The following is a 27241-nucleotide window of genomic DNA, read 5'->3' on the forward strand; positions in this document are numbered from 1 at the left end:
CCCCTAAAAAGGACTTTGTTCTGGAGCGTGTCTTTGTCTAGTTTTTTGTGTGTACTGATGGATTACACAGGTAGCACAACTGGTGACAGTATTTATAAGTAAATGGGGCCGAAATCAAAGTAAAAAGTGTAACGATGGTGAAAACCTGACCATCTCGTTAACGTTCACTCTCATTAATGTTCACTCTCGTTAATGTTCACTCTGTCATTAATGTTCACTCTCGTTAATGTTCACTCTGATTAATGACAGACTGAGGTAAACAGCTCCTCTCTTCATTCTCCTTTTTCTTGCTTTTACGTCAATAAAAATATTATTCAATTAGACTTCTCTCAGATATCCCAGGTCATATTGTGTTACTGAGAAAAGGCCCTTTAGTATCACTCTGTCCAATAATATTTACTGGGAATGCTGAGCTCTGGAAGGCTCCATGGTGTGTGACCTGCAAACATCATGGTGGAGCAGTAAGAATCTCTGAGACCCGTGACTGGTTCACAGGGGCCCGAGGTAACACTGTCCAAGAACAGGTTATGTGGGCGTGTGTGTGTGTGTGTGTGTGTGTGTGTGTGTGAGTGTGTGTGTGAGTGTCAACATGTATATGTTTGTATTCTCTGCTGTACTGAACACATGTAGACTGTAGTACAGGACTGTAGTTTAGTTTCTCTTTAGTTCTAGCCTAATGTAGATGGTTTAGGTGATTGTAGTCTCTGTGCTGTAGTCCTAACCCATATAATCTGTGTCTCCCAGCATCTGTCCTGCATCTGAGGCCTGTGTGGGAGACTGTGTGTCTAACCCCAGACCACAGTCTGCAGCAATCAAGGTGAGGTGTGTCTCTGCTGTGCCCACTGGGGGCATGGCCATCGTCAGCAGGACTCACCTTATACCTACGTGCTGATGCCCCGCCTGTCTGCACTGTCTGTCACTCCTCAGTGGCAGCTATGTGAGAGGAATTCTGGGTAAACTCCAGGAGAGTCAGCACTTGGATCTCAGCAGACTGTCACACGTCTGTGGCATGTGAGGTGTCAGGCTATACACGTGACCTCATTCACACGCGTGAAGAAGACCACAAACGTTTAGAGTAGTTTTTACACGTGTAAGATGTCTGAAATTCTTCAGTGATGAGGAATATACTACATCCCTTCATGATCCAGACCGACTGGGGAGTGTGTGGAGTATCGGCCATAGCAGACATACTGCACTGAAAGCCATGGCAGGAATGTGGTCACCCCTCCCCCCGCCTCTCTCTCTCTCTCTCTCGCTCTCTTTTTCTCTCTCTTTTGCCTCATTCTTGAGCTGTGATAGTGTCTCTGTGTCTCTGTGATGAGAGAACAGTATGATCAGCATATGACCCCACATCACTGTCCCTGCAGGACAAAGTGACGGCACAGTCACGGCACAGTTACAGCACACAGTCGTGGACTTCAGAAGGAGCCCTGGTCCACCAGGCAGCTGTTCTATTCCAATGGGTATACTTCACATTACAGGGTACAGAGAGAAGAGCTGACTTAATCTAGACTGAGAGAGAGAGAGAGAGAGAGAGAGAGAGAGAGAGAGAGAGAGAGAGAGAGAGAGAGAGAGAGAGAGAGAGAGAGAGAGAGAGAGAGAGAGGAGAGAGAGAAAAGAGAGAGAGAGAGAGAGAGAGAGGGAGAGAGAAACAGAGAGAGAGAGAGAGAGAGAGAGAGAGAGAGAGAGAGAGAGAGAGAGAGAGAGAGAAGGAGAGAAACACAGAGAGAGAGAGAGACAGAGAGAGGGAGAGAGGAAACAGAGAGAGAGAGAGAGAGAGAGAGAGAGAGAGAGAGAGGAAACAGTGTCCAGGACTCTCTGGTGCTGTAAGATTGCAGTGTTCTCTCCTCATGCTGGCTAAGTCAATACTGTATGTGCAACGTCTCATTGCTGCCAACCGTACCAAACAAGCCAACCATGCCAGTAGTGCCAACCATGCCGCTGGTCCAGGAATGCAGGGAATTCTACAGCAGTATTTGAGAAGGGGCGGGTGTGAAATAGCTGAGGTATTCAGACAAAGATGCAGTGCTAATCAGAGTCCCCAGGTCAAAGAGGACTCTTAATCACACACACTCAAACACACACACACACACTCAGACACACACACACACGCATTAATCTTTCACACAGGTACAGCAGGTTTGCCAGCCACCTGCAGCAGAGCCCCTAACCTTGGATCAAACAGCTGACCTGAGATCAGACAGACTGACATAGTGTGAGTCACCTGTAGAGGGACGGATTGATCAGAGAGCACCTTCACTAGAACAGACACTATCACTGTCTGAAGTTAGTCACCCTCTGAGGAATGTGTTAACAAGAATCACGCATGCACACACAGACACACGTTTTAATAAGTAACACACACGTGTACATACACACATGCACGCGCCTATACACATGTGCATGTGCACACACTCACGCAAACATTCATGCACATGTGCATGCAAACATGGACACACTTGTGCACACACACACACACACGCATACACATGCACGCGCACACATGCACACCAGCGCACGTGCGCGCACAAAGGAAGAACGCAGCTGCACTTGTATTTTTCCTGTGTTTCCTGTGTTTCCTGTGTTTCCTTGTGCACCTGTGAAACACAAAGTCAACAAAACAATACAGTTTTATCTAAGGAACCTGAGGGTTAGTGTGTTAGTGAAGTTTTCTTTGCAGGTTAAAGTTAGTGTGTTAATGTAGTTTTCTTTGAGAGTTAAAGTTATTGTGTTAGTATAGTTTTCTTTGAGAGTTAAGGTTATTGTGTTAGTGTAGTTTTCTTTGAGAGTTAAGGTTAGTGTGTTAGTGTAGTTTTCTCTGAGAGTTAGTGTTTAGTGTAGTTTTCTCTGAGAGTTAAGGTTAGTGTGTTAGTGTAGTTTTCTCTGAGAGTTAGTGTGTTAGTGTAGTTTTCTCTGAGAGTTAAGGTTAGTGTGTTAGTGTAGTTTTCTCTGAGAGTTAAGTTAGTGTGTTAGTGTAGTTTTCTCTGAGAGTTAAGGTTAGTGTGTTAGTGTAGTTTTCTTTAATTCTTGCCCCTGGATACAATTGCATGTGTGACCTCATTATCAAGGTTTCCTGAGAATGGAAGGTTTGGTGGTTTTCACATAACTGCAGCGTAAACGTGATAAGAAGAAGCTCTGACTTCCCTGAATGTGTGAGGGTCTGTGGGGTGTGTATGCCACACACATGCACACACACACACACTGACACTCACTATGCTCGAGCTAAGTGAATGAAAGCTGTCAATATGGTGAACAAAGATTTACAAGAAACTGTAAACAAGAAATTCTCTGCAGTAAATGAAGTTTTGAACACGTCAAATCATTTAGACCTGTCAAGATTTTGGTCTTTCACGTGATTATCATCACATGGCCATTTAGGTAATCAAATCAAAGCAACAAAGCAACGTTAGAAAAACCAGAAGAATTCAGGGTGCTGCTAACAAACATCTGCAACGTGTGTGATCTGATTAAAGATCAGAACAGACTGTGTCACAGATCTTCTCCCCAGAGCTGGAGCTCAGATGTGCAGAATGATAGACAACCGTGCTGGAGACAGCAAAGCAGAGCAGGCCGACATGCCTCTGAGTCAGCGATCATCTCTAACTGACCTGTAGTGAATTAACAGAAGACTGGAGACATTAGTGAGACAGTGAAACATTACTGACATTACCGCTGCTCAGGTCATCAGCAGTAACCCAGAAATCTCATCATAATACTTGTAAATAATGTCGGTATGGTGTCTGGGCATTCCTGAAGACTTTCATCTGAATCACACTGCGCGCTGCTGGGTGTGTGTGTTACTAGAAGGCGCTGTGGGGAACTCCACACACACCACTTACCTGCTTCACCCGCGTTTCCTTTGTAAAATACATGAAAGACATGAAAGGAAAAGCACTGTCAAATGTGGACTTTTTCTGGAAGATTCTTTTCTATTCAACCAGCACTATCTTTTGTTTTCCTGAGCACCTGTGTGTGTGTGTGTGTGTGTGTGTGTGTGTGTGTGTGGGTGTGCCATTTTGCCTCTTTAGCTTTTAAGTTTTCTTTACATAGCTGTTTCATCTGCTACCTGACATTTGCTTTCATGTTTTAACAGCTGTTGTGTTGCTGTTACGTTGCGTTGGGTTGTGTTATGTTGGGTTGGGTTATGTTGTGTTGGGTTGGGTTATGTTGGGTCTTAGGCTGCAGTGTGCAGGTCCAGTCTAGCTGGGCCTGAACTTCCTGACCAGAAGCTGCGCTGAAGATGATGCAGATGTGTCCCACCTCCACCTGTAAGCAGAGCCTTCAGGTGAGCAGGTTCTCTCCAGCATGTGGGAGCTTGTCTGAGTCCAACTTAGCTGTGAACCTACAAATTCACTAGGAGATCAAATCCTACTCATTTGAATATTTTGGCATAATTTATGTTTTGTCTTTATTTATTGGCATTTCTGTAAAGTTTCTTTAGAAAAATCAAATTTAATATTCAGTGGTTTGGGGAAAATTCAATGAATGTTGTCATTATTGTTCTGTAATGCTACACACACACACAGTAAATCTGTGCTGGGCCCTTTCAGCTGAGCCAGCTGTTCCTGTAGATCAGCTGGTGAATAGAACGACCCAACCCTGCACGTCTACTGCTAGTGTGTTGTAACCTCTGTCTCCCTCCCTCCTTCTCTCTCTGGGCAGTGTTTGCTGTCTGCAGGGGATCGTATTCATAACTGTTGCTAAAGCTGTTATTACTTCAGCTCTGTAATCATTTTCATCATTTCAACGTCTGTGTTTCCAGCTGCAGACACACGTGAGCATTCGTAACACATGAAAACACAGTTATTTCAATTTTAAATGTTTATTTTGATGTTTCCAAAACTTTGCTTTTGCACTTCAGTTATCTACTTACATCTGGAGAGTTCCTGACAAAACACAGACAAAACCCCAGAGAACCCAAACAAGGCACCACACCGAGCTGCATGTGAGCAGAACAGTCACTCACAGAGTCCTGCAGTCCACGGTAGGTCACTTCACCACTTTCCCATGTGCCATTCAGACAATAAAAATCAAATGAAAGTCCTTCATATCTTCAGTTTACTTCAGCTTCAATTCCTCCTTCCACTCCACAAATTTCTCCAGAGAAGGCACTTCTTGCGACCACCTCCTCCTCCATCTGTTGTCTCTGGTCCTCCACCTGAGTGCCAACCCTGCCCGGAGGCCGAGGGCACGCGGCACAGCCGCTCCCCCGAGTCTGTTTGCTTGGCGTGGTCCAGTGCCCGCGGACAGGCTCGGTTTGTCTCTCTGTGCTCTGCACTGTAATCCACACAACATCGCGAGGTTTGCAGCGTGCCGCTGGACCCCCTCAAGAGGGTCTGACGGGCTTTCCTGCTGGGCTCGTGTAGGCGCGCGAGCGTGCTCTGTCTTCAGCGTTCCGGGAGCGTGACAGTCGGCACCCAGTCGTACACGCTGCGGCTCTCCTCGCAGAACATCGCCAGCGTTTCCACAGCCGGGTCTTTCCATGACGCGATGTCAGGATTCTGCGGGACAGACACGCGAGAGCACGTGAGTAATACGAGCGCATTTAGAAAGATCGCAGCTGCAAAGGCTGAACAAGCACCCGCAGGCACTCACCGTCACGAGAAGGCAGTGCGCGTCCTTGGGGTTGCCCGTGTCGTCACTCCCAACTATGTCGGAGAGGCGCGCGATGTCGTTAACCCGAACGATGTTGATGCCGTTGTCGAAACAGAACGCCTGTATGAGCGTGAAGTGGATCTGCAGCGCGATGTCACCCTCGTGCTCCTCGTCTGCGGCCAGCACGCAGAAAGCCACGCTGTCCGGGTCGCTTTCCACACAGACAAAGAAGCAGTCAGCCGACGGGCACGCGACTGTGTTTCACCCTGAGCTCTACAGCAGCGCATTACACGCGCGGCTCAAAGGACCAGATACTCACACATTCATGACCTTTGCAGACTCGTACACCCCGACTGTAAGGAAGTCCTGCTTTCTCGCGGAGACCAGCAGCTCCTCAAGCGCGCTCCCTGCGCTGCGCATCCTGGCAAAAGGTCGCGAGCACACGTTAGTTAAACGTCGCGAGCACACAGCATTAAACACCATAACGACATCGTTACAACTTTGAAAGGACGGCGGGAACTGACCTGTCGCTCGTGTCTGCCGCACTGTCTTGTCCGCAAAATTCCTCAAAAGTCATGACTAAAGCGCACGTAACACTCCGGTACCAAGCGGCAAGCTCCGCGCGCTGAGCTTGGCGAGCGTGCAGTCATTATATACGGTCTCGCCGGAGTTTCTCGGCAGTGGGAGGGGCGTCCGCTTATACCACCTCTGATTGGCTACCAGATCGGGCGAATGCAAATGAGAGTGACGCGCAAGCCTTGACTGTAAACAGCCCACGTGGGTGTCACCTTGTTCCCCGGTATAATGAACTGAGCACGAATGGACTTCTGCTTCTCCAAAACATGGTTTGGTTCTCACATTATTGTAGGTTTATGTGAGAGTAACAAAAGGACAGATGTTATGGTTTTGTCAGGAAATGCCTTAGACCGTTAGGCAGCAGTAATTATGTGTTTTTGATCATTTATCATAACTGAGTTTTGGTCTAATTGAGAACTCAGACTTTAATATCTTATTAGCACCACATGTGCAAAATCATGTTTTATAAGCGCTGGTTAATATGAACTGTTGTCCTCCAGTAAGTATTTGTCATCCTTCATCAATCTCTGTCAGACTAAAAGAGGTTCTTCCGCGAGAGTTAGGCACGCGCCGCTGTTATGCATCCGTAAAGCGGCTGTCCTAATTTACACGTCTTGGGCGCGTGCCTATAGATGGCCGGTGAAGCGCTAAACCGGGAATAATAAACGCGCGTGTTCCACCTGCCTGCAGCTGTGTGTGTGTGTGTGTGTGTGTGTGTGTGTGTGTGTGTGTGTGTGTGCGTGCGCGCGTACGCGAGCACGATCACGATCACGATCACGATCACGTGTGCCGAATAAAAACTTGTGATGTGACGGTCCTTGTCGTCTTACTGCAACGCTGTTTCTGGAATCACAATAACCAGCGGCCCTGACCTTACACCAGCTCTCACGTTTAATACTTTTAAGGAAAACGAGGACACTGAACTCACGTCTATTATTATAGAGTATAATCATGTTTCCCCGCCGTACTAACAGTAAATCTGATTAAACAATCACTGTCTGGAAACCTGCAGTGATGTGCTGGGTTATGACCATAGTAACGGCACGATGTAAGATTTAAAACAGGACAGTGTAAGACGTGCAAGAAGGCGCCACCTAGCGGTGACGGAAAAGCACGACCTGTCCTCCACATCGCTCAGCGCTGTATCCCGTGGCCCAGTTTGTCAGGGCGAGTCACGAGTTGGACTGGGCCACCATGACAGAGATGTGCGTGTTCACCGGCTCCTACAGGCGGCACGAATCACGAATACAGGGACAGGACCAATGCTAAACTCACAAGCACGAGTCGCCTAGTTTAAGTGAAATGGTTATGATTTTACTGTAAACTGAAAATACAATTCTGAGGATGCAGCACAAATATCTCGGACACAAAAGCGCCCTCGCTTAAACACTCGAGCACGCTTTAAAATGCACGGGTAGTTCTTTCTTCAGTTAACCCTAACCCTAATTCTAACCCAACCCTAACCCTAACCCTAACCCTAACTCTGACCTTAACCCTAACCCTAACCCTAACTCTAACCCAACCCTAACCCTAACTCTAACCTAACCCTAACCCTAAACCCTAACCTTAACCCTAACCCTAAAACTAAACCTAAACCTAAACCTAAACCTAAACCCTAACCCTAACCCTAACTCTGACCTTAACCCAACCCTAACCCTAACCCTAACTCTGACCTTAACCCTAACTCTAACCCAACCCTAACCCTAACTCTAACTCTGACCTTAACCCTAACCCTAACCTTAAACCCTAACTCTAACCCAACCCTAACCCTAACTCTAACTCTGACCTTAACCCTAACCCTAACCCTAAACCCTAACTCTAACCCTAACCCTAACCCTAACCCTAACCCTAAACCCTAACCCTAACCCTAACCCTAACCCTAAACCTAAACCTAAACCTAAACCTAAACCTAAACCCTAATCCTAACCCTAACTCTGACCTTAACCCTTGAAAGGTTCATGTTAACTGAGCTTTTTTCTTATTAAATGGTCTCGTGCAGTCATATACCGCTGAACAAATCCAGACAATACAATGCAGAGTAGCACGTGGCTAAGCGCGCTTGTTCTCGCTGCGTTTAGCAGGACAACGCAGACCATGTCGGTATGCGCGAGAGTCCCGACAGAAGCAGACCTCCGTCTCACGGACGGATACCAAACTCACGGATGAGCGAGGAAAACCTCCGCCTTTGACGCGTGCTCGTGTCAAACCCAGGCCGTGGGCGCCACCTGCTGGTCGCTAGTGGACTTTACACGCTCTCCAATATCGTGGTGAAATTCTCACGCAACGCTTAGTTGATTTTTACAGCCTGAAAGTGTCCGTGATTAAACACAAAGGCCTTCGAGTAGAAGCGAATTGTTTATTTTAGCAAAGTTAATTGTTAATTCTACTAAAGCTCATTTAAAGGCTTTTTGCTTAAATTGTTGCCACAGCTTTACATTTACAGCATTTGGCAGACACTTTTATCCAGACTCAATAAAGGACGCTTCTAGAGGTCATTCAAGCTGCGTGCTTGACCTGTACTGTTAGTGTGTCCTGCACTTACAATCCAAGCACACGAGCGAGCCTGTTTAAAAAGTCACTCCAGTTGGGCCGTTGTAACACAACTCCAGCTGACCCGTAATAATAACTCTAGATGGGCCATTATCATAACTCTAGGTGATCTGTTATAATAACTCCAGGTGGGCCATTGAAATAACTCTAGATGATCTGTTATAATATCTCCAGATGGGGTGTTATAACTCCAGAAGGGCTTTTATAACTCCAGATGTTTATCACAGCTATAACATTTAGGTGAATGTGAAAAACCAGAGTAAAGTCTGTTCTTCATATTCATAGCTACTCCCCCCCCACACACACACACACATTACAAAAAGATTCATCCTTTTATTATAATTAGGATGTCCAGTAACATGTACATAACCAAAACACAGTTCTTCATCTTCATCAGTTTGAGAGCCATGTTCTGTATACACAGAGGAATCAACAGGCAAATAAAAGATATTTCATTATCCAACATCAATAAACATTATAAAACAAAATAAATCAACAACTTTATATTAATAAAACACCTCGTTAACAGTCCGGCTCACATTGGTGGCAGACTGGTAACAGCAGGCGGGTCTCCTAACAGTTTACAACAGAGACACTTCCAAGAGAAACACTCCACGATTAACAACATAAATAAATGAAAAAAAAAAAATAAGACACTAAAACTTCAGATGACTGGTTTCCCCTTTGGGTCCCTCCACCTCCAGATGGTTTAGGGGGTTGGAGTTGGGAACTATGCGTTTTCTCTGCAGCGGGAATGCGGGAATGCCGGAAGCTAGGGTGGTATAGGGGAGCACGGATACCCTTGCTACAAGGGAAGTATCAGGTCATCAGGCCAAACGCCCTACAGCGGCTCACTTGATCCGTACGGATCCGCCACATCACCCTTGTCCTCACTGAGCTCACCGAGAGCAGAGAGGCCTGATCAAGTGGACGTGAAGAAAAGTGCTTCTTAAACATAACAGGCAATAGTTCAATAAAATAAAGACAGAAAGAGAGCGAGAGCGAGCAGAACAGCACATGGATCTTCCACCCTGTCCCTTGTTCCTGCGTGTATTTGTCTACATCTCATCGGAGTGATGCTGTTGGATGATAACAGAGGTGGGGTTCTGTCCCATCCAGCTGTCCTTAGCTTTGCTCTGCCCATCGTAGGGCACAGGGGGCGCTGCTGTGCTGCCACGTTCTTCATCCAGAGCTCCTGCTGCCTGGAGCTCGGGCTGTGGGCCACTGGGAAAATCAGCTGACGAGTTACTGTTGACGCCGGACTCGGAGTCGGACTGCGCCACCCGCTGGTAGTCTGGGGTATGGTTCTGGCCGCCAGTCAGCAGGATCTGGTTGTTCTCCACGGTGGCCACTAGATGGAGCTCCTCGTCCACAGCTTCCTTGGAGGAGGCGGTGGTGACTTCAGACGCAGGGTATGAGCGCAGAGCACGAGGAATGACTGTGACACACACACCGGAAACAAGAGTGTAAACCCCAGCAGCTAAACTGTCCTTCACTGTGTGTGTGTGTGCGTGTGTGTGTGTGTGTGTGTGCGCGTCTACTGCTTACCTGTAGAAGCATGTGTGTGTGTGTGTGTGTGTGTGTGTGTGTGTGTGTGTTGCTCACCTGTAGAAGCAGTATACACATCCTTCTGGCCTGTGCTGCCAAACGGATTGACAGACGGGAAGATGATGAGACAGAAAGACAAGAGGAAGACCTGCAATAAAAAAACAAAAACACGTAACTGAGACACGAGGTCCCGCCTCCCCACACACACCAACCAACCACCCGCCTCTCCACCAACATGTGAAGAAGTCATCAGTGGGAGGTGTCTGGCCTCCGTCAGTGGGAGGTGTTTGGCTGCCGTCAGTGGGTGGTGTTTGGTCGTGTGAGGTGTTTGCCTGTCTTCAGTGGGCGGTGTTTGGTTGTGTGAGGTGTTTGGCTATGGTCAGTGGGTGGTGTTTTGTCGTGTGAGGTGTTTGGCTATGATCAGTGGGTGGTGTTTGGTCATGTGAGGTGTTTGCCTGTCGTCAGTGGGCGGTGTTTGGTCATGTGAGGTGTTTAGCTATGGTCAGTGGGCGGTGTTTGGTCGTGTGAGGTGTTTGGCTATGGTCAGTGGGTGGTGTTTTGTCGTGTGAGGTGTTTGGCTATGATCAGTGGGTGGTGTTTTGTCGTGTGAGGTGTTTGGCTATGGTCAGTGGGTGGTGTTTTGTCGTGTGAGGTGTTGCCGGTCGCTTTCCTCACCATCACACAGGTGCTGGTGGTCGTGCTCTTCATCGTGGACATCTTCACCATCACCTGCAGCTTCTTCAGCTGCTCAATAAGAGACCTGAAATCAGAAAGAGGAAATGTGTTCTTTATCAGATACACCTGCAGCAAGACAAAGGGAGGACCATGAAACACTCAGACACTACAGACGCATCACACACTCCAGACTCAGACACTCCAGACATTCAGTCACATCAGACATTCAGACACATCACACCCATCTTGCTGGTCCTCACATGTTCTGTTTCTGAAGCAAATGAACCTTCTTCTGAAGCTCCTGGTTATGAGCTGTGCAGGCGGCAACTCTGGGAACACACACACACACACACACAAACACTTCTGATCATGTGTGTGGGTGAGTGTGTGTTTGAGTGTGTGTATGTGTATGCGTGAGTGTGTGTGTACAAGTGGGTGTACAAGTGTACGTGTGTATGTGTGTGTGTGTGTGTGTACAAATGTGTACGTGTGTATGTGTGTGTGTGTGTGTGTGTACAAATGTGTACGTGTATGTGTGTGTGTGTGTGTGTGTGTGTGTACAAATGTGTACACAAGTGTGTGTGTTTCACCTGCTCTCTAGTCCATCCACATAGATCTTCTTCTTCTTGCGACTTTCCTGAGCAGACTGTTTGTTCCGGATCTTTCTCCTCACCCTTTTCAGTGTTCTCTCCTCCGCCTAACAGACGAGAGAGCGGTCACACATGCACACACATGCACACACACACTCCAGCGGAGGGTCTTACCTTGGTGAGGGGCATGTGTGTAGGGATGGACACGCCCTCCTTGGCCAGTAGCCTCCTCTCCTCCTCAGTCAAGGAAATCTCCCTCAGCTGGAACTGACACATACACACACACGACCAGTGAGGAGAACAGTTCTGGTGAACTGGTGAACGTGTAAAGCAGGGGTGTGTGTGTGTGTTACCTGGTGTTCTGCTGTGCTGTTCAGTGCATTCTCCTCTATATTAAGAGAACACGGCAGCTCACTGGAGAGGTCGTCACTCACACTGTCCTCTAGGTCATCTGTCAACACACACACACACACACACACACACACAGCTCTCAGGGACATCTGCTCCCATTCTGTTTATCCGGAACTAATCACCAAACAAGCACAGACATTCAAAACTGTCTGCAGCTTGATGTCAGCACTGCTCCTCCTAGCGCCAACCGCTACTCACCAAGGTCGATGAAGACGTCGACGTCAGGCTGCTCTGAACGGACGCTCTCCAGAGTGAAGACGCTCTGCTGCAGGGAATAACAGTGATCTGTCTGCACCACGTGGGCCTCGAAACACTCCACCATGTCCTCCACCACATCCGCCACCACTGGAGATGCCTCAGCATAAGACGGGCTGTGGGCGGACTCTGTCTCGCTGTGGGGGCTCTGGCAGTGTGGGGGCGTGGTGTCCTCAGAGATGCCACTGTCACTGCCCAGTGGGGAGTGGGAGGAGCCCAGAGGGGACACGCCCTGCTCATCCTCACCCAACAGGCTACTCAGGAAGTCGTCTGTACTTATGGCATTCAGCATCTGTAGAGAACAACCCCGTGGACTTAGCCAACCACACAGGATAAATAACTTATTTTTAACACACACACACACCTACAACAGAGAGCTACAAATATTTACATTACATGTTTGTAGATTTCCCAAGTTAATATTTTTGGGTCTCTATGTTCAAGACAAACCTTGTCATTAGTGCAGTGTATTGTGTGTGTAGTGTGTACTGTGCATCTAGTGTGTATTGTCAGTGTAGTGCATATTGTGCCGATTGCCAACATGGTTGTAATTACATAATATGGCGCGAGACTGTCATACGGGCACTTTAAGGGCAGAAGGTTGTACGGTGGAAGTGTCGGTACTCACGTCCTGCTCAGACAGCAGGTCTTCGATCAAGTTACTTCCATCAGAAAAGAACAGGCCGTTATTTCCCGGATCTTCATCGTGAAACAGGAGACCGAACAGGTCTGCGCTGTCCACGTCTGGTATCTCATCGGTTATCGACATCTGGAAACGATTGGAGACAACACACGTGTACAAACTAGACACAAGTGCGTGACAACAAAAAAGCCCAGTTTGACCTTTTCATTTGGGCCCAGTTTGACCAGTCCAATTCCTTTATCATTAATAGAGAAACTGAGCGGTGGAAACTCCCACGCCATTGGCTGACACGTGACGAGGCCCCACCCACTCGTCACATGTCAAGGTTCTGTCAAACACAACAGGGTCCTCGAGGCGTTCGTGTGGGTGTAATAAAACCCTTATCGATTACGCACGGGCGGACTTTTACCAATAATCGTTGTGATTTGTGCCAACAGAGCACGGGGAAACCCTCGCGAGGAGGTGAAAGAAGGCGCCTAACAAAGAGGACAGGGGACCGCGCGGGGAGGCAGCCTGCAAACGTGACCCACAGTCCTAACGGAGATGACAAACGTGACCCACAGTCCTTACGGAGATGACAAACGTGACCCACAGCCCTAACGGAGATGACAAACGTGACCCACAGCCCTAACGGAGATGACAAACGTGACCCACAGCCCTAACGGAAATGACAAACGTGACCCACAGTCCTTACGGAGATGACAGGCGCCAGAATCCATTGCTACCAGGACTCTTATCAGGTATAACGTCTAAACAAACCTTCGGACTCTTATTCTTTACATTAACAGCTATAATGTTTATGACATTTAACGTCATTCTTTCACGTTTGTAACTGTAAGAATTAAGCTGTTATAAATGACACGGTGAGGCCCAAAGTGTTCCCGACTGTGTTAATCTGGAGAGAGACGTCGCTTTAGCACAGAAGCAGCTAATATTTAGATTATTGTTCTCGGTTCGGACACGAACAGCACTCGCTTACCTCTCCGCTCTCGGGCGATTCTCGGTTGAGCCGTTGCCCTCGCGCTGGTTCTAGTCCCCTTCCTGGTGGAACGAGCCTCCAACGAGGCAGAAATTGCCGTCATGTTTAAAGGGCGCATGCGAGTCCGCATGCGCACATATTCGAAAGGTGTTATGGGTAATGTATTCTTAAAGAAGCGCGCGTACTCCTTTTTAGATGCACTTTTGTCGTTAAGATCAGCGTGTACTGCAGTGCATGAATAAAAGTAGACTTTTTTTTTTTTAATTCTACTTTATTTTATTTAACTTAAATTTTTATGGTACAGTCCAAAATTGGCATTTACGTAGGCTATCTCCCAGGCTTAAACTCGGAAAAATTCTGTAAACTAGCAGAATGCAATTTAATAAAATACGAAAAAGTAGCTACTGATTGTATGTAGTGTGACTTGTTTCTTGTACATAAACATATGAGGCTAATAAAGTAATTAAAATACTGGATGTCTGACATCCTGTAGACATGCTAATTCAACAATGAAGATAAACATTTTTTTGCTGAAGTGCAATTTTACGTTCATTAGAGGCAATTCCACATTTCCCCACACGTCTTAGTGCTGCTGACCGTGTCAATAAAGTGTCAACCACAGCAGAGACGCAATCTATAGAATCAGTTATTCTTTAAAAATAAATATTTCGACTATGCAGCGTAAACTATGTTATGAACATACATGACCTGAACGTACATAAGTGCAAAGTTCCTGACTGTATCTAAGAGGCAACGGAAGGCCTTCTCACACACACACACACACACACACACACACACACACACACACACACACACACACCACACCACACACACACACACACACACACACACACACACACACACACACACGTCCCTTCTTTCATCCTCACACAGGCTGATGTTTTCATTTTAAAATGCGTTTTACGCGTCACAGAACGACGCAGAGTTTGGATGTGTGCTTCAGTCTCCTGTAGGCCCTTAGCGGTTCCTTTTTCACCTCCGTGGCATTTACGACATGCGTGACAACGGGCATGCTCTCCACGGCGCGCCGCTTGTGCGCCCGGTGAAGGAGAATGCGGTAGATGCCCGTGATGGCGCTCCTGCAATCTCTGCCCTGGTTGTTGCGGATGTGCTCCGTTGTGATGCCCAGCTTCTCCAGCGCGTCCTTCACCTCGCCCTCCTCTTCCTCCAGCTCAGAAGGCGCCACCTCGGCGAGGTGCAGTGGATCCAGGCGGAAGGGCTCTGTGGCGTGGGGGAAGTCGACGGAGAGCAGCCAATCGCAGCGCATCACCTCCTCCAGGCCACAGCGCTCGGCCGGCTGGGGCCGCAGGATGCCCCGGATCACGCGCCGCACGGCTCGGGCACCCAGGCGGGCACCGTGTACGTGCCCTCCAGGATGCAGCGCTTCAGCTTAGCGACAGTGTCAGCACGGAAGGGCATCGTACCCGTCACCATGAAGAACAGCAGAACGCCCAGCGCCCACACGTCCACGTACACGCCCACGTAGTGCTGGTCGCGGAACAGCTCGGGGGCGGCGTACGGAGGTGAGCCACAGAACGTGCTGAGCGTCTGTTCTCGAGGGCTGTGTGTGCTGAAGCCAAAGTCCCCCACCTTCACACACGTGCTACAGGAGTAAAAGACGTTCTCCGCCTTCAGATCCCGGTGGATGACCTGGTTGTCGTGCTGGAAGACATGAAAAATATTTTTGGAACATTTTTGTGAAATACTTAAAAGTACTCAAAAAAAAAATAAATGTAAAAAAAGTTTTTGCAGACTGGAGAATGCGTAATCTAGTCATAATCTAGTCCTAAAAGACTATGCCGTAATCTAGTCCTAAAAGACTATGCCGGGTGTGCAGAAGTGTGTGGACTAAAAGAGATCAGCAATCAGACACTACAGCACTAGGAGAAGAGAAATACAGACAATACACTAAAAGAACACTATTAATGCACACAGGTAAATATGAAAGTGAAAAGGGGAAACGGTGATGCAGATCCTGTCCCAACACTGACACACATCAGCTAAAGGCTAAACCATCATGGCTGTCGGGCAGAACTCTCACCATGTGCTTGACGGCTGAGAGGACCTGAGAGAAGACAATCTTGCTGTCGATGTCGGACAGTTTCCCTTCCGTGGTGATCTTGGTGTACAGCTCGCCTCCGCTCGCGTATTCCATGACTAGGTGGAGGCGGGTCAGCGTCTCCACCACCTCGTACAGGCGGATGATGTTGGGGTGGTGGAGCTTCTCCATACTGGAGATCTCGCGGGACAGCAGCTTCTGGGTTTTCTGGTCCAGCTTGGTCTTGTCCAGGATTTTAATGGCCACTTTGTCTGTGGAGGACAGTAAGCATTAACAGAAGAGTCTCTCCGGAGTTCCGACAATATCCGACATCTGTATTTGTTTCACTGCTGAGAGGCCACTTCTAAAACAAGCTGTTTGTAAACAGAAACCTCTCAGTGGATAATTGATTTATACAGAAACAATAAGGTCAGGCAGATTAACAAATATATTAACTCATTTTAATTTCAATGGTTTAAATATTTAGGCCATGGCAGTCATACCAGTGTGAAAGAATGTAAATCAGGAAATCTCTCATCATAACTCATATCGTAACTCATAACCAGGACCAGTAGACACCAAAACACTCCAAGATGAGGGAGTCTTCATGAGCACATCAGTGTCCTGTCTGCAGAGGCCAGGGACACACAAACACTTGCACAAGGGTCAAAGTGTTTAGGGACACTGTAGAGGGGGACAGGAAACCTGGTCAGTAGGAACTGCTGTAGGATCAGGGCAGGGTCAGCAGGACTTGCTGTGATGGACAGCCTCTTATCCATCAAGCACCTTCAGGCACTCTGAACTCTGATGAACTCTACAGCCAAACAAACCCATCGATCTGCGTCTGAGGGCAACGCCCATGTCAGCAAGCCCCTCCCACCGAGGCCCGTACCTCTCGTCAGGGCGTGGATGCCCAGCTTCACCTGGGAGAAGTTTCCACAGCCGATCTCGCCGCGCACCTTGTAGAGGCCGATGCGTCGTCCCACGGCCAGCTCACGCACCACGCTCTCGTCCTGACACATGTCCAGATTGAGCTTCTCCAGCGGGGTGACCTTACGACCCTGCATGACCTCATCGTCCGTACAGACGTCTGAACTATCCTGCCGAGCCCAGCGGGCGTAGCGCTGAGCGCCCGGGGCCGTAACCGAGGCCTCGCCAGCACGCCAGGCGGCTGGGTACACAGCTGTCATCCCGCCAGGTGGCCACCGGGGGGGGTTTACATCATGGCAGGAGAGCTGGGACTAAGGTGCCATCTGGAGGCAGGGAATGCAAACGCACATGGTTGTTTTTGTGCTGTTTCTTCAAATCCTGCCACAAAGAGCAAATACAGGACAGTCATGTCACAGAAAAGCTCAAGCTCCAATCACGTAAAGAATCACTTTCAGCAGGAGATGACCAACATGGCATGAGGGGTCATGTTCAAACGTGCACAAACATAAGTGGAAAATAAGAGCAAATTATGCTTTTTTTTTTTTTTTTTTAAATATACAAGGTTATAGAATTAAATTTGAAATACAACCCGAAGCATCACACTGTACTGTATGATGTCTGTAACTACTAACAGCCTGTACTGTGTGATGTCTGGAGTGTACTTAGTGGACCATGCTTGGTTTCTTTACTGCAGTAGTAGGAACCTCTCGCTCTCCTTCAGATGTGCACACAAACTGCTACACTCATCCTGAAAGAGGGGATCCATCTCATCATCTCAACTCAAAGCCGCTCCTCTCTCAGCATAAAGAACTGTGTGTGTGTGTGTGTGTGTGTGTGTGTGTGTGTGTGTGAGAGAAAGGTCACAGGGGTACCAGGAGCGTGAGAGTTCTCTTACCCCAGGACAGTCCCACCCCCCTTCCTACATCTGATCTAAGTGCCCCTTAGCCAGCCCCACCCCCCTAGCTATAAGCAGAGGCAGGACTGGCTGTTTCCTGGTGCTCAGGGAAGCATCCCGCACGGCCAGATCAGCTTCCTCACCATGGGACCCCGTTCATCAACCAGGACACGTCAGTCCTACAGCCAATACTCATCCGTCTGTCCTGAGAGAGAGAGAGAGATGGACAGATATTAGGGCGCCCTCTCATGACCCATCGTCTTAGCTGAGTTCATGCATGGACACAGACAGGCTGTTACCCAGAATGTAAAAATGCTGTTTGTGGGTTCAAAAGGACAATCAACTTCTCACCTGTCAGGAGTTCATTAAATCTGCAAGTCAGCAGACACATTTTGCATCGGACAGTCCTGAAATTGGACTAGTACATAAAGAGTGACATGAATGACTTCCTGAACTCACTCTCTCTCATTGGGTGTGTAGGTGCATGTGTGTGCCTGTGTATCTCTCAATCTGTACTTACACTGAGTTTCTGAGTCATGGGTTACTAATGATAGTCCAAGCGCACGCCTGTGCCAGCGCTGTGCAGATCTGACAGCTCAGTGGAGCTCAGACAGGATGTGAAGGACCTCTTGTTCCATTTCTACACTTTGATCCTTCACATGTTCTGTTCAATCACCCAAGGCACCAAAAATCAAAGGCCCTTATGAATACTCACTATCTCACACACACGCACGCACAAACACACACGGACAGTAAGTGAGGACCCTTTTTAAGTAAACAGCATGCAGGGCTCCTGAGGTTACCCATTTGGGACCATGTGCCATGCATACATAACTTACACTCTATTGGGACTATGTGCTGTGTATATATAAACACACACGCACGCGCACACACACACACACACACGCCAAGGTACCTTGCTGACATCACAGCTGACTTGCAGACAGATTTAATGAACTGCCCTGAAAGGTTGATTATGTCATCTAGAAAGCCCCCAAACAGTCGTGTAAGAACAAGCTCAGTTCATCACTAAACATCCAGGCACTAATGACTGGCTGTTAGGAACATCAGTCAAAAGCAGTCTTCCTCTATACCATAAACCTATCCAGATTAGTCAAGTTTCTAGGTTACAAATGTTATACATCAGGTTATCACCACCAGTCTGGAAACACACTTCAGCCATTTTCATGTCTCTGATTATGCAGATATGAACTTCCTGTTTAAACTGGACAAACACCTGTGCAGTGGGCCATGTGAATTACTGCTGCCGTGATACAGTTTACACACATATTGTACCATAAACAACAAACAACGCCCCTGCTGAAGAATGTGCACACTACACCATACTGAACAAGACTTTCAGAGGAATGACAGATGAGAGAGACCGGTAGAGGCCCTTTCCCTCACTGCTTTACACACAACTCCAACACGCTCAAGAGAGGTGAACACACAGTGCAGCTAAACACTGCAGCCTCAGAAAAGATCTTTTGTTAAACACACACACCTCTTCATCAGCCAAAACGCACAGTTGCACATCATTTCTTTTAAAGTTAATACCCCCTTCAACCAGCCAATTACATAATTCGTACATGAAAACAGATTCAATCGGGTTTCGACAAACTGTAGTGACTGAACTCTGTTAAAGTCCTTATTGTAGCGGCAGGTGCAACCTGCGTGCGTGCTTTGAGTTGACCTGTGCAGCAGCTACAAACCCCCGCCATGGCGCGCGCCTCCGTCTCCCGTTAGGACCGCACACAGCTGTCCGCTTCATTGTCTCCGTTCATCCAAAGGCTTCAAAAGAACCTTTCATCTCACTACTCACGCGTGCGTCGTGTGCTCGCGCCGAGGACCGATCAAAGTTGCTGCGAGTCTCCGACCATTTAGACACCAAAGTCGGCTCAGATGTTCAGCACGTCGCCCAGCAACCGAATTACAAACGGTCCGGGCCATAGGCCGCGCGGAGACGCGCGTGCTTCCCGACACCTGGGAGCCTCCGGTAACCGCTCGGTCCTCGCGTGCAACTGCATCTGACCGACTGCGTTTGGGCAGCATGACCGCTGGTGCGCGCTGGAACATAACGGCACGCGAACACAATTGAGCCGCCGCGCGGGACAGCTCGGAGGAAGCGTCGCGCTCGAGGACACTTACCGACCCACGACTCCCGTACGACGTGCGGCACGAGACGATTTGCAAGATTCTCAACATGAACAACAGACGCGACACGTAGCATTTAAACACTGTGACAGGCGCGCTCTCGCGTTTGCCGCTAACCCGGTTAATCGCGAGTCAACGTTCAGTCTCGCGATAACAAACTCGGCGTCTGCAGGTGCGTCCTACCTTTCTGAACGGAACGGGCGCGGGATCATCCTGCCGACCCCCAACGGCGAAGCATGCTGTCTCATCTCGCGCTGTGAACGAGGTTTAGTAGCGCGAGCGAGCATTCCAGCAACGGAAAAGGCGGATGACTGAGTAACCATCCGGCCAATCAGGGGCCTCGGGGGGGGGGGGGGGGCTGTGGTGTCACGAGCGCCACCGCTACTCAACACTGCCCGCGCGTTGGGTACCGCTCGTGTGCAACCCCCCAGTTCAACCCTGCACACCCTGCAGACGCTGCCGTTACACCGACACCTCGTGGCCTGGAGGTGTCAGCGTTGGCTTGATGGATATGCTCGCCGCATTAGTTTAGTCCTTGATTGAAATATGTCCAGGAAACCCACCTCACCTAGAATGCTTACTTTAAAGGTGTCTACCACACTTTGTGTAACTAACATCATTGTTAAAATATCCTTTTAAAGTCCATAATTATATGATTTACATTTACAGCATTTAGCAGACACTTATCCAGAGCAACTTACAAATATGCTGTCATTTACCCATAGAATACATCCTAATACAGTACAGTAGGTTAGAGTCCAATATACCAATGAACTAGAATACTGTAGAAATACAGGGATCACTGCTGATACCTAGAAGTACAAAATACATGAGGTCTCTCTTAAACAATGATAAGCATAATAAACAATAAGTACTAAAGTTTGTTAGACAGCATTACTGTAATAAACAAATCCCTACAATAAGTACTAGTTTAGTCAGTCAATATAGGAGCTGGGTCAGTTGTCATTTTAAATATTCCACGAATAGATGGGCCTTCAGTCTGTGTTTGAAGACTGCAAGAGGCTCTGCTGTCTGGACAGCAAGTGGAAGTTCATTATACCATCTGGGAGCCAGGACAGAAAATAGTCTTGACACATGCCTTCCATCAGACCTGAAGCAATGTATTTCAGGCCGACCCATAATTGAGCTTAGAAGTACTCGAGGTACAGATCAGGCTTTGACCATTGACCTCATGTATGAAGGGGCTGGTCCATTTTTGGCTTTGTAAGCAAACATCAATGTTTTAAATCTGATGCAGCCAGCACCTGGAAGCCAGTGAAGGGAGCGCAGCAGTACAGTGACATTATCTATTCAGAGACAATATACAAACCTTATATGAACATATAAAGACCCACCAGAGATGGTGCTGTTTTGGCATTTTATTGCTCTGTACAAATTAATAACAATTTCATATAGTGAAAAACACAGACAGACAGAATTCTGAAAATCCAGAAAACTGAATATCCATTAGAGAGAGAGAGAGGTTGATCCTAGTAGGTCAGCAGACGTAGCAGGACATTGGGTGTTAGTCACCACAGCTGTAGGGGACGGCTCCACCCCTCACCACAGCTGTAGGGGACGGCTCCACCCCTCACCACAGCTGTAGGGGACGGCTCCACCCCTCACCACAGCAGTAGGGGACGGCTCCACCCCTCACCACAGCTGTAGGGGACGGCTCCACCCCTCACCACAGCTGTAGGGGACGGCTCCACCCCTCACCACAGCTGTAGGGGACGGCTCCACCCCTCACCACAGCTGTAGGGGACGGCTCCACCCCCTCACCACAGCTGTAGGGGACGGCTCCACCCCTCACCACAGCTGTAGGGGACGGCTCCACCCCTCACCACAGCTGTAGGGGACGGCTCCACCCATCAGCTCCACCCCTCACCACAACTGTAGGGGACGGCCCCACCCATCAGCTCCACCCGTCTGAATCCTGTGTACCTCTGCTTGAGCCCTTATGCTCATTCAGACACAAGCGTAGAACAGCAACACTCTGCAATATACAGACAAAAATCTCAGTTCTTACAAAAATATGTACTTTTCCGCCCCGCCTAGCAAACATATTTTATTTCCTTAAATTAACGTTCTGAGTAGAGGCGTTCTTGTGCAGTTTCTACATGTTCAAAATAAGTTCTCACCAAATCAACTGAATTAACATGCGTCTTCTCAACAAGGTTTCCAAGCAAATTCTTAAAAAACCAAAAAACCAAAGAACCAAACAGCCCAACATGAAACAGGATGTTGCTGCCCCCAACGCAGACGCCCGCCTGCCGTCCCAACACGGTTCCTTCAGAGAACTTACTTCATAAATAAATATCACAGTTCATTTTCTACGCCAATGCCAGGAGCCACGCCCCCAGGGCAGAGTTTTCATACAGCCACACCCTGAACCTTCTGCTCCTCTGTTGTGTGCTCTTGTCCATGTGAGTCTGAGTCCACAGGCTGCACCTCCATCACATGCTCCAGCTGGACCTCCACCGTCTGCTCTTTTAGCCCCGCCTCCTCCACCTCTATCAACACCGCCTCCCCTTCGCCCACCCCCCGAGGGCGGAGCCTGCAGTGCTGACCCCTCCTCCAACACCACGGCCTCCTCGACGGTCACCACGTCCACCGGCTCCACGGTGACGTGCTCCACCCGCATGCCGTCATGTAGCACCAGCCTGTCCTCGCCCTCCTCCACCCCGGCCACGGCCAGCACGGTGGTGGAGTCCGCCATCACCAGTTCCTCCTGGAAGCCGTGCTGCTCATGCAGATGATCACTCAGGTCGCGCGGCTGCGTGAACCACTGGTCACAGAAGGTGCAGTGGTTGGGCTTGTCGCCCGTGTGGATCACCAGGTGGTCCTTGAACTGCTCCCAACTGTTAAAGACCTCGTTACACACCTGAAGAACCACAGACGAAGAGTCAGGGTCAAGGTGAGGGTCAGGATAAAGGTAAAGGTTAGGGTAAAGGTCAGGGTGAGGGTCAGATCACAGCGGTGTGCCCAGTGCGCCCGCCCGGCCTACCTGACACTCGTAGAGCTTCTTGCGTCCCTTCTTGGCTCCTGATCCGTTTTGGCAGGCGGACATGTGGCACTTGAGCGTGCTGTTCCTAGCAAAGCGCTCGTGACAGTCAGGACACTCAAACGGCTTCTCACCTGCACACATGAAGGGGAAGAGAAAGTCATGACACACAGGACAGGAAGAGGAAGTCACAACACAACAGAGCTAGACACGTTTACTTTGCAAAAACCAATGCTTGCTCTCTCTACCCGCCGCCACACACACACACACACCTTGTTATGCTGTACTGTTATAATGGCAATAAACAACCTGATTTGATTCCCACCTGTGTGTTTTCTCAGGTGTTCTTTAAAGTGCCCGAAGTGGTCGAACTCCTTGTTGCAGTACACACAGACGTGCACCTTTTTCTTCTGCCTGCGTGACTGTTCTTCTGCGTCGAAGTGGTAGCTGCTAAGGTGCTGTTTGAGGGCTCCTTCACGCGCGTACGTCTTCCCACAGTGCTTACACACGAAGGGCTTCTCCAGACCGGCTGCATGCGTCTTCATGTGCTGCTTCAGGTGGTAGAAGAGCTTGAAGCTGCGCTCACACCTGTCACAGCGGAACATGTCCAGCTGCACCTCCACCAGCTCCATGCCCTCCAGCGTCCTGGCAGCCACCAATGCCTCCTCCTCGCCCCTCTTCACAACATGCACCACCTGCTCCCCCTGCTGGTACTTGCTGGTGATGTCAGCGAGCAGAGCCAAGGCTGAGTCGTCCGAGGAAGACTGCGGAGTTCCTCCGGCCGCGTCCACCACCTCCTCCAGGACGTCCTCCTGCACCTCCAGAGTCTCCTCACCAACCTCCACCTCAATCTCCACCGTTTCCGTGTCCGCCGACGGCAGTGTCTCCGTGATCACGTTGGAAGTCTCTGCGATCTTCCTTTTCTTGGCTTTGCTCTTCCCAGCATGCACCTGGGCTGTACTTAATGTGGTGACTCCGTTCATCCTGCGTGAAGATTTCGCATAAGCTGCATGGTACCTACAGACTGAATATTCCTTTAACGCCTTCACGTTAGTTTACCTCCAAACTACATTATTTGTATTTAAGATCAACTGAACCCGTTTTGGTTACATCTCCATCACTTTTCCCTGTCACGTCTCTCTCCAGTGTGTCTGGTCAGTCTGACAGGTATGTTACCCTCACCCAGACTAATTCCGTGTGTGTAACACACCCGACTGAGTGGGTGGTTAGCCCCGCCCCACGGCAGCAGTGTGAGAGTGTTACCTGTTGTTTAAGGCTTTGATGGCCTCCTGCATCTGAAGGTACTCTGCAGCTCTCCAGACATCAGTCACCTCCTCCTCCCCGTGCACCGCTAGCATCGCCGTGTAAGTGAACTCCATCAGGTGACGGAACGCCGTGTTGCTCACACCTGTCCAAACACATCAGGGACAGTAGAGGACACATGCATGATGGGAAATGGATCCACCCATACAACGTGTTGCTGCTCCTCTCATCATTGCCCAGCACGCACCTTCGATCTCCACCAGCGGCTCCTGAGTAAAATCTTGGAAGAACTTGTGGAAGAACTGACTGCAGGCCGCCAGCACAGCTTTGTGGGCTCTGAACTGGTGCCCTGCAGGAAAGAGAACACCAGCCTTCAGGTAACACTCACAAAATACTTCAAACAAAAATACTTAAACACCAGAGCAGGACGTTTAAGCAGAACTGGAGTCCTGGACAGAGTATTACCTACTGTAGCTCTGACATCTGATTGTAATGAGTCTGCCCATAACACTGTAGCACAGTCCTTGCTCCACACCAGCTCCTTAGCTAATCATCACACCCCTCAACTGAATAAGCGGTTTTTACTCTGAGAAGAACACGATGATTCTGTTGAAATGGTACCTCGACTCCTATTGATCAGTCCTGACTTGTGACTCATGATACATGGTCACGTCATAATCACTGTGGTCCAAAATACTCTCCCCTGTGTCTCATTGAAGACAAACATTGACGTTCTGAGCTCCTGTAAGGCTGGAGATGTACAACTCTCACAAACACTGAGGTTCTGAGCTCCTGGAGATTCATGCACCCGTCCAAACTGATGCACACGGTAGCTGTTTGGAAGTGAAGGTCTTGCTCACTGATAACCAGGAGGTGCACTTCACTAGACACGGGACCAGCCAGCAGGAATGGTGGACAGAGAGGAACCTCTTAACCCTAACTCAGGGTTAGGTCACGACGTACCTTCAGATATGAACCTCACAGCGAGGATTTCAGTGGGACACACAGAACAAAGCTCTAGCCATCCCGTGTCTAGCTACTAGCTAGTCTTACATCTGCTAATCCAGACAGAGTTCCTCAGAAACGCCCTGCATGAGTGTACGAGACGCCAGAATTCACCTCCACGCGCAGAGCGCAATCCAGGAAACCAAGCAGCCGAGATGGTTTGAGGTTCAGCACGAGACGTGGACAGTGCGCGCTTACCGTCGACAATCAGCGTGATGTCGGTGAACTGGTCCAATTGCCGCTGCTCGTTCAGTTTATCCAGCATGACTTTGTAATGGGCTGGAAACTCGTGCGCGGAGTCTCCGGCGCCCGCCGCCTCCGTCATGGTTGTATCCCCGTCCCTGCGCGAGCCACAAACTACCGTTAGGTGGGGTGAACGAGACGGATGCGTGCGTACAGCCTCAGCCGGCTCGCGCATTGCCCTAGTCCAGGAGAATTAAGCCAATTAGACACAGTTAGCTGTCATTAAACCACAAAACGACATCAGTTTCTGTAACACCAAAGCACTCAGCAGCCATTTAAAAGCGTCATAGCTGTCGCGCAGACAAACAGCGGAACCTGAACGGGCTCTATAAAGTGTCGCGTGCGGTGCAGTAGTCAACTAAACCGTCTCGTTTACCGGCGGGTGCACGCTTGGTGTGGTGGTCATTGGAGAGTCTCCCCCGCCAAACACGCCACGCAGAGTCCACGCAGTTCGCCAGCACGCACGGTACGCGTGCATGGCCGGCACGCGCGCACGCACGCCCGGCCGCCCGCGCGGATCACTGTAAACGCCAGGCGGGTTAGCTGGGTAGCTAGCGCGAGCAGACAGCTCAGCGTGCCAGGGAGCAGGACGCGTGTGTCCCGCGACGTCAAGCAGAACCCACACGCCGTGTACCGTCCCTAAAGCCCCGTACGGTCACGGGACACGCGACCAGGCCCGTTAAAGCTCGTGCGGCGGGCTGCCACGGGGCCTAGCCAGGCGCGCATTCGCCATTTGTTATTTGACCATTGTTGTTACGTCATCAAATCGCGCATTAAAATGTACAAATCAGACATTTTATCGATTGAAAACAGGCACGCGAACGAGCATTTAATTACGCCCCCGTGCGAGCCCACCTTGTTCGACACTCCACGGCTGAACGAGGTTGTTTGTGCGTGTCCAGCTCGCGCTGCTGTCCCCGAGCTCTCTGCGTCGATGGTCGGAAAAGGGCGGGCGCGTTTAGCGCAGGCCTGCAACTCCCAGAAGTCCAGTCGAGTGGGGATGATGGGTCGTGGTTGCTGAGCAGCGCTTAACAACAACAAGGTTATCTTGTCGAGCTAGGATAGAAATGAAAGAAATGAACTTCTTTAGCACTTCCTCATAAAGGTTTAGATAACTAACTTCCTTAATCATCTTTTTTTTTATTAAGTCAATCCAAGTGATGTAGGGGACTCCTAGAATTCTATATTATTCTATAATTATTATAAGTGATGTAAGGGACTCCTAGATTTCTGTAGTAATTCTATCATTATTACAAGTGATGTAGGGGACTTCTAAACTTCTATAGCTATTCTATCATTATTAAAAGTGATGTAAGAGACTCCTTGACTTCTATAGATATTCTATCATTGTTTTAAGTGATGTAGGGGACTCCTAGACTTCTGTAGTTATTCTGTAATTATGATAAGTGATTTAGGGGACTACTAGATTTCTGTAGTAATTCTTGATTATTATAAGTGATGTAGGGGTCTCCTAGAATTCTTTAGTAATAATATAATTATTATAAGTCATGTGGGGGACTCCTAGACTTCGATAGATATTCTAAAATTATTACAAGTGATGTAGGGGACTACTAGACTTCTATTGTTATTCTATAATTATTATAAGTGATTTAGGGGACTACTAGAGTTCTATAGTAATAATATAATTATTATAAGTGACTTAGGGGACTCCTAGACTTCTACAGTTATTCTATCATGATTCTAAGTGATGTAGGAGTCTCCTAGAATTCTATATTATTTTATAATTATAAGTGATAAAGGGGACTGCTAGACTTCTATAGTCTATAATTGTTATAAGTGATGTAGGGGACTACTAGACTTCTATAGTTATTTTATAATTTTCATAAGTGATGTAGGTGGCTCCTA

At 48.7% G+C, this 27241-nt stretch overlaps 4 protein-coding genes across 4 annotated transcripts; all 4 read right to left on the minus strand.

The window, feature by feature from the left end:
• Window positions 1–4809: 4809 nt before the first annotated feature.
• gadd45ga (growth arrest and DNA-damage-inducible, gamma a) lies at window positions 4810–6236 on the minus strand. The gene is made up of 4 exons (XM_027027639.2): window positions 6120–6236; window positions 5915–6016; window positions 5596–5806; window positions 4810–5501 (listed from the first exon to the last, which is right to left on the minus strand). The coding sequence occupies exons 1-4, from the start codon at window positions 6170–6172 to the stop codon at window positions 5388–5390; spliced, it is 480 nt and encodes a 159-aa protein (XP_026883440.1). The 5' UTR covers window positions 6173–6236; the 3' UTR covers window positions 4810–5387.
• A 3451-nt stretch (window positions 6237–9687) lies between these two features.
• Window positions 9688–13932, minus strand: creb3l3l (cAMP responsive element binding protein 3-like 3 like). Its single transcript, XM_027027637.2, has 10 exons — window positions 13823–13932; window positions 12829–12969; window positions 12144–12492; window positions 11888–11985; window positions 11709–11801; window positions 11535–11641; window positions 11205–11273; window positions 10945–11029; window positions 10327–10417; window positions 9688–10159 (listed from the first exon to the last, which is right to left on the minus strand). Exons 2-10 carry the CDS (start codon window positions 12967–12969, stop codon window positions 9780–9782), a joined length of 1413 nt encoding a protein of 470 aa, XP_026883438.1. The 5' UTR covers window positions 13823–13932; the 3' UTR covers window positions 9688–9779.
• Window positions 13933–14067: 135 nt separating this feature from the next.
• nim1k (NIM1 serine/threonine protein kinase) lies at window positions 14068–19943 on the minus strand. The gene is given in 6 exon segments (XM_027027638.2): window positions 14068–15172; window positions 15175–15505; window positions 15885–16153; window positions 16774–17189; window positions 17850–17911; window positions 19855–19943. Coding segments are annotated over 4 exon segments (1320 nt in total). The 5' UTR covers window positions 17072–17189; window positions 17850–17911; window positions 19855–19943; the 3' UTR covers window positions 14068–14750.
• A 1281-nt stretch (window positions 19944–21224) lies between these two features.
• Window positions 21225–26333, minus strand: znf131 (zinc finger protein 131). The gene is given in 8 exon segments (XM_027027636.2): window positions 21225–22414; window positions 22416–22744; window positions 22868–22998; window positions 23190–23848; window positions 24128–24272; window positions 24375–24476; window positions 25331–25473; window positions 26231–26333. Coding segments are annotated over 7 exon segments (1674 nt in total). The 5' UTR covers window positions 25458–25473; window positions 26231–26333; the 3' UTR covers window positions 21225–22233.
• Window positions 26334–27241: the final 908 nt, after the last annotated feature.

This window comes from Electrophorus electricus, chromosome 18, assembly GCF_013358815.1.
Source record: "Electrophorus electricus isolate fEleEle1 chromosome 18, fEleEle1.pri, whole genome shotgun sequence".
NCBI lineage: Eukaryota > Metazoa > Chordata > Actinopteri > Gymnotiformes > Gymnotidae > Electrophorus > Electrophorus electricus.

Excerpts from the sequence above, each read along its gene's own strand:
- gadd45ga (XM_027027639.2), bottom strand. The coding sequence starts at position 6,172 with ATGACTTTTGAGGAATTTTGCGGACAAGACAGTGCGGCAGACACGAGC. Across the intron at positions 6,017-6,119 it reads GCGGCAGACACGAGCGACAG|GATGCGCAGCGCAGGGAGCG; the intron begins GTCAGTTCCCGC and ends ACCTTTTGCCAG. Across the intron at positions 5,807-5,914 it reads TCTGCAAAGGTCATGAATGT|CGACCCGGACAGCGTGGCTT; the intron begins GTGAGTATCTGG and ends CTGTGTGGAAAG.
- creb3l3l (XM_027027637.2), bottom strand. The coding sequence starts at position 12,969 with ATGTCGATAACCGATGAGATACCAGACGTGGACAGCGCAGACCTGTTC. Across the intron at positions 11,986-12,143 it reads CGACGTCTTCATCGACCTTG|ATGACCTAGAGGACAGTGTG; the intron begins GTGAGTAGCGGT and ends GTGTGTTGACAG. Across the intron at positions 11,802-11,887 it reads ACAGCACAGCAGAACACCAG|TTCCAGCTGAGGGAGATTTC; the intron begins GTAACACACACA and ends TGTATGTGTCAG.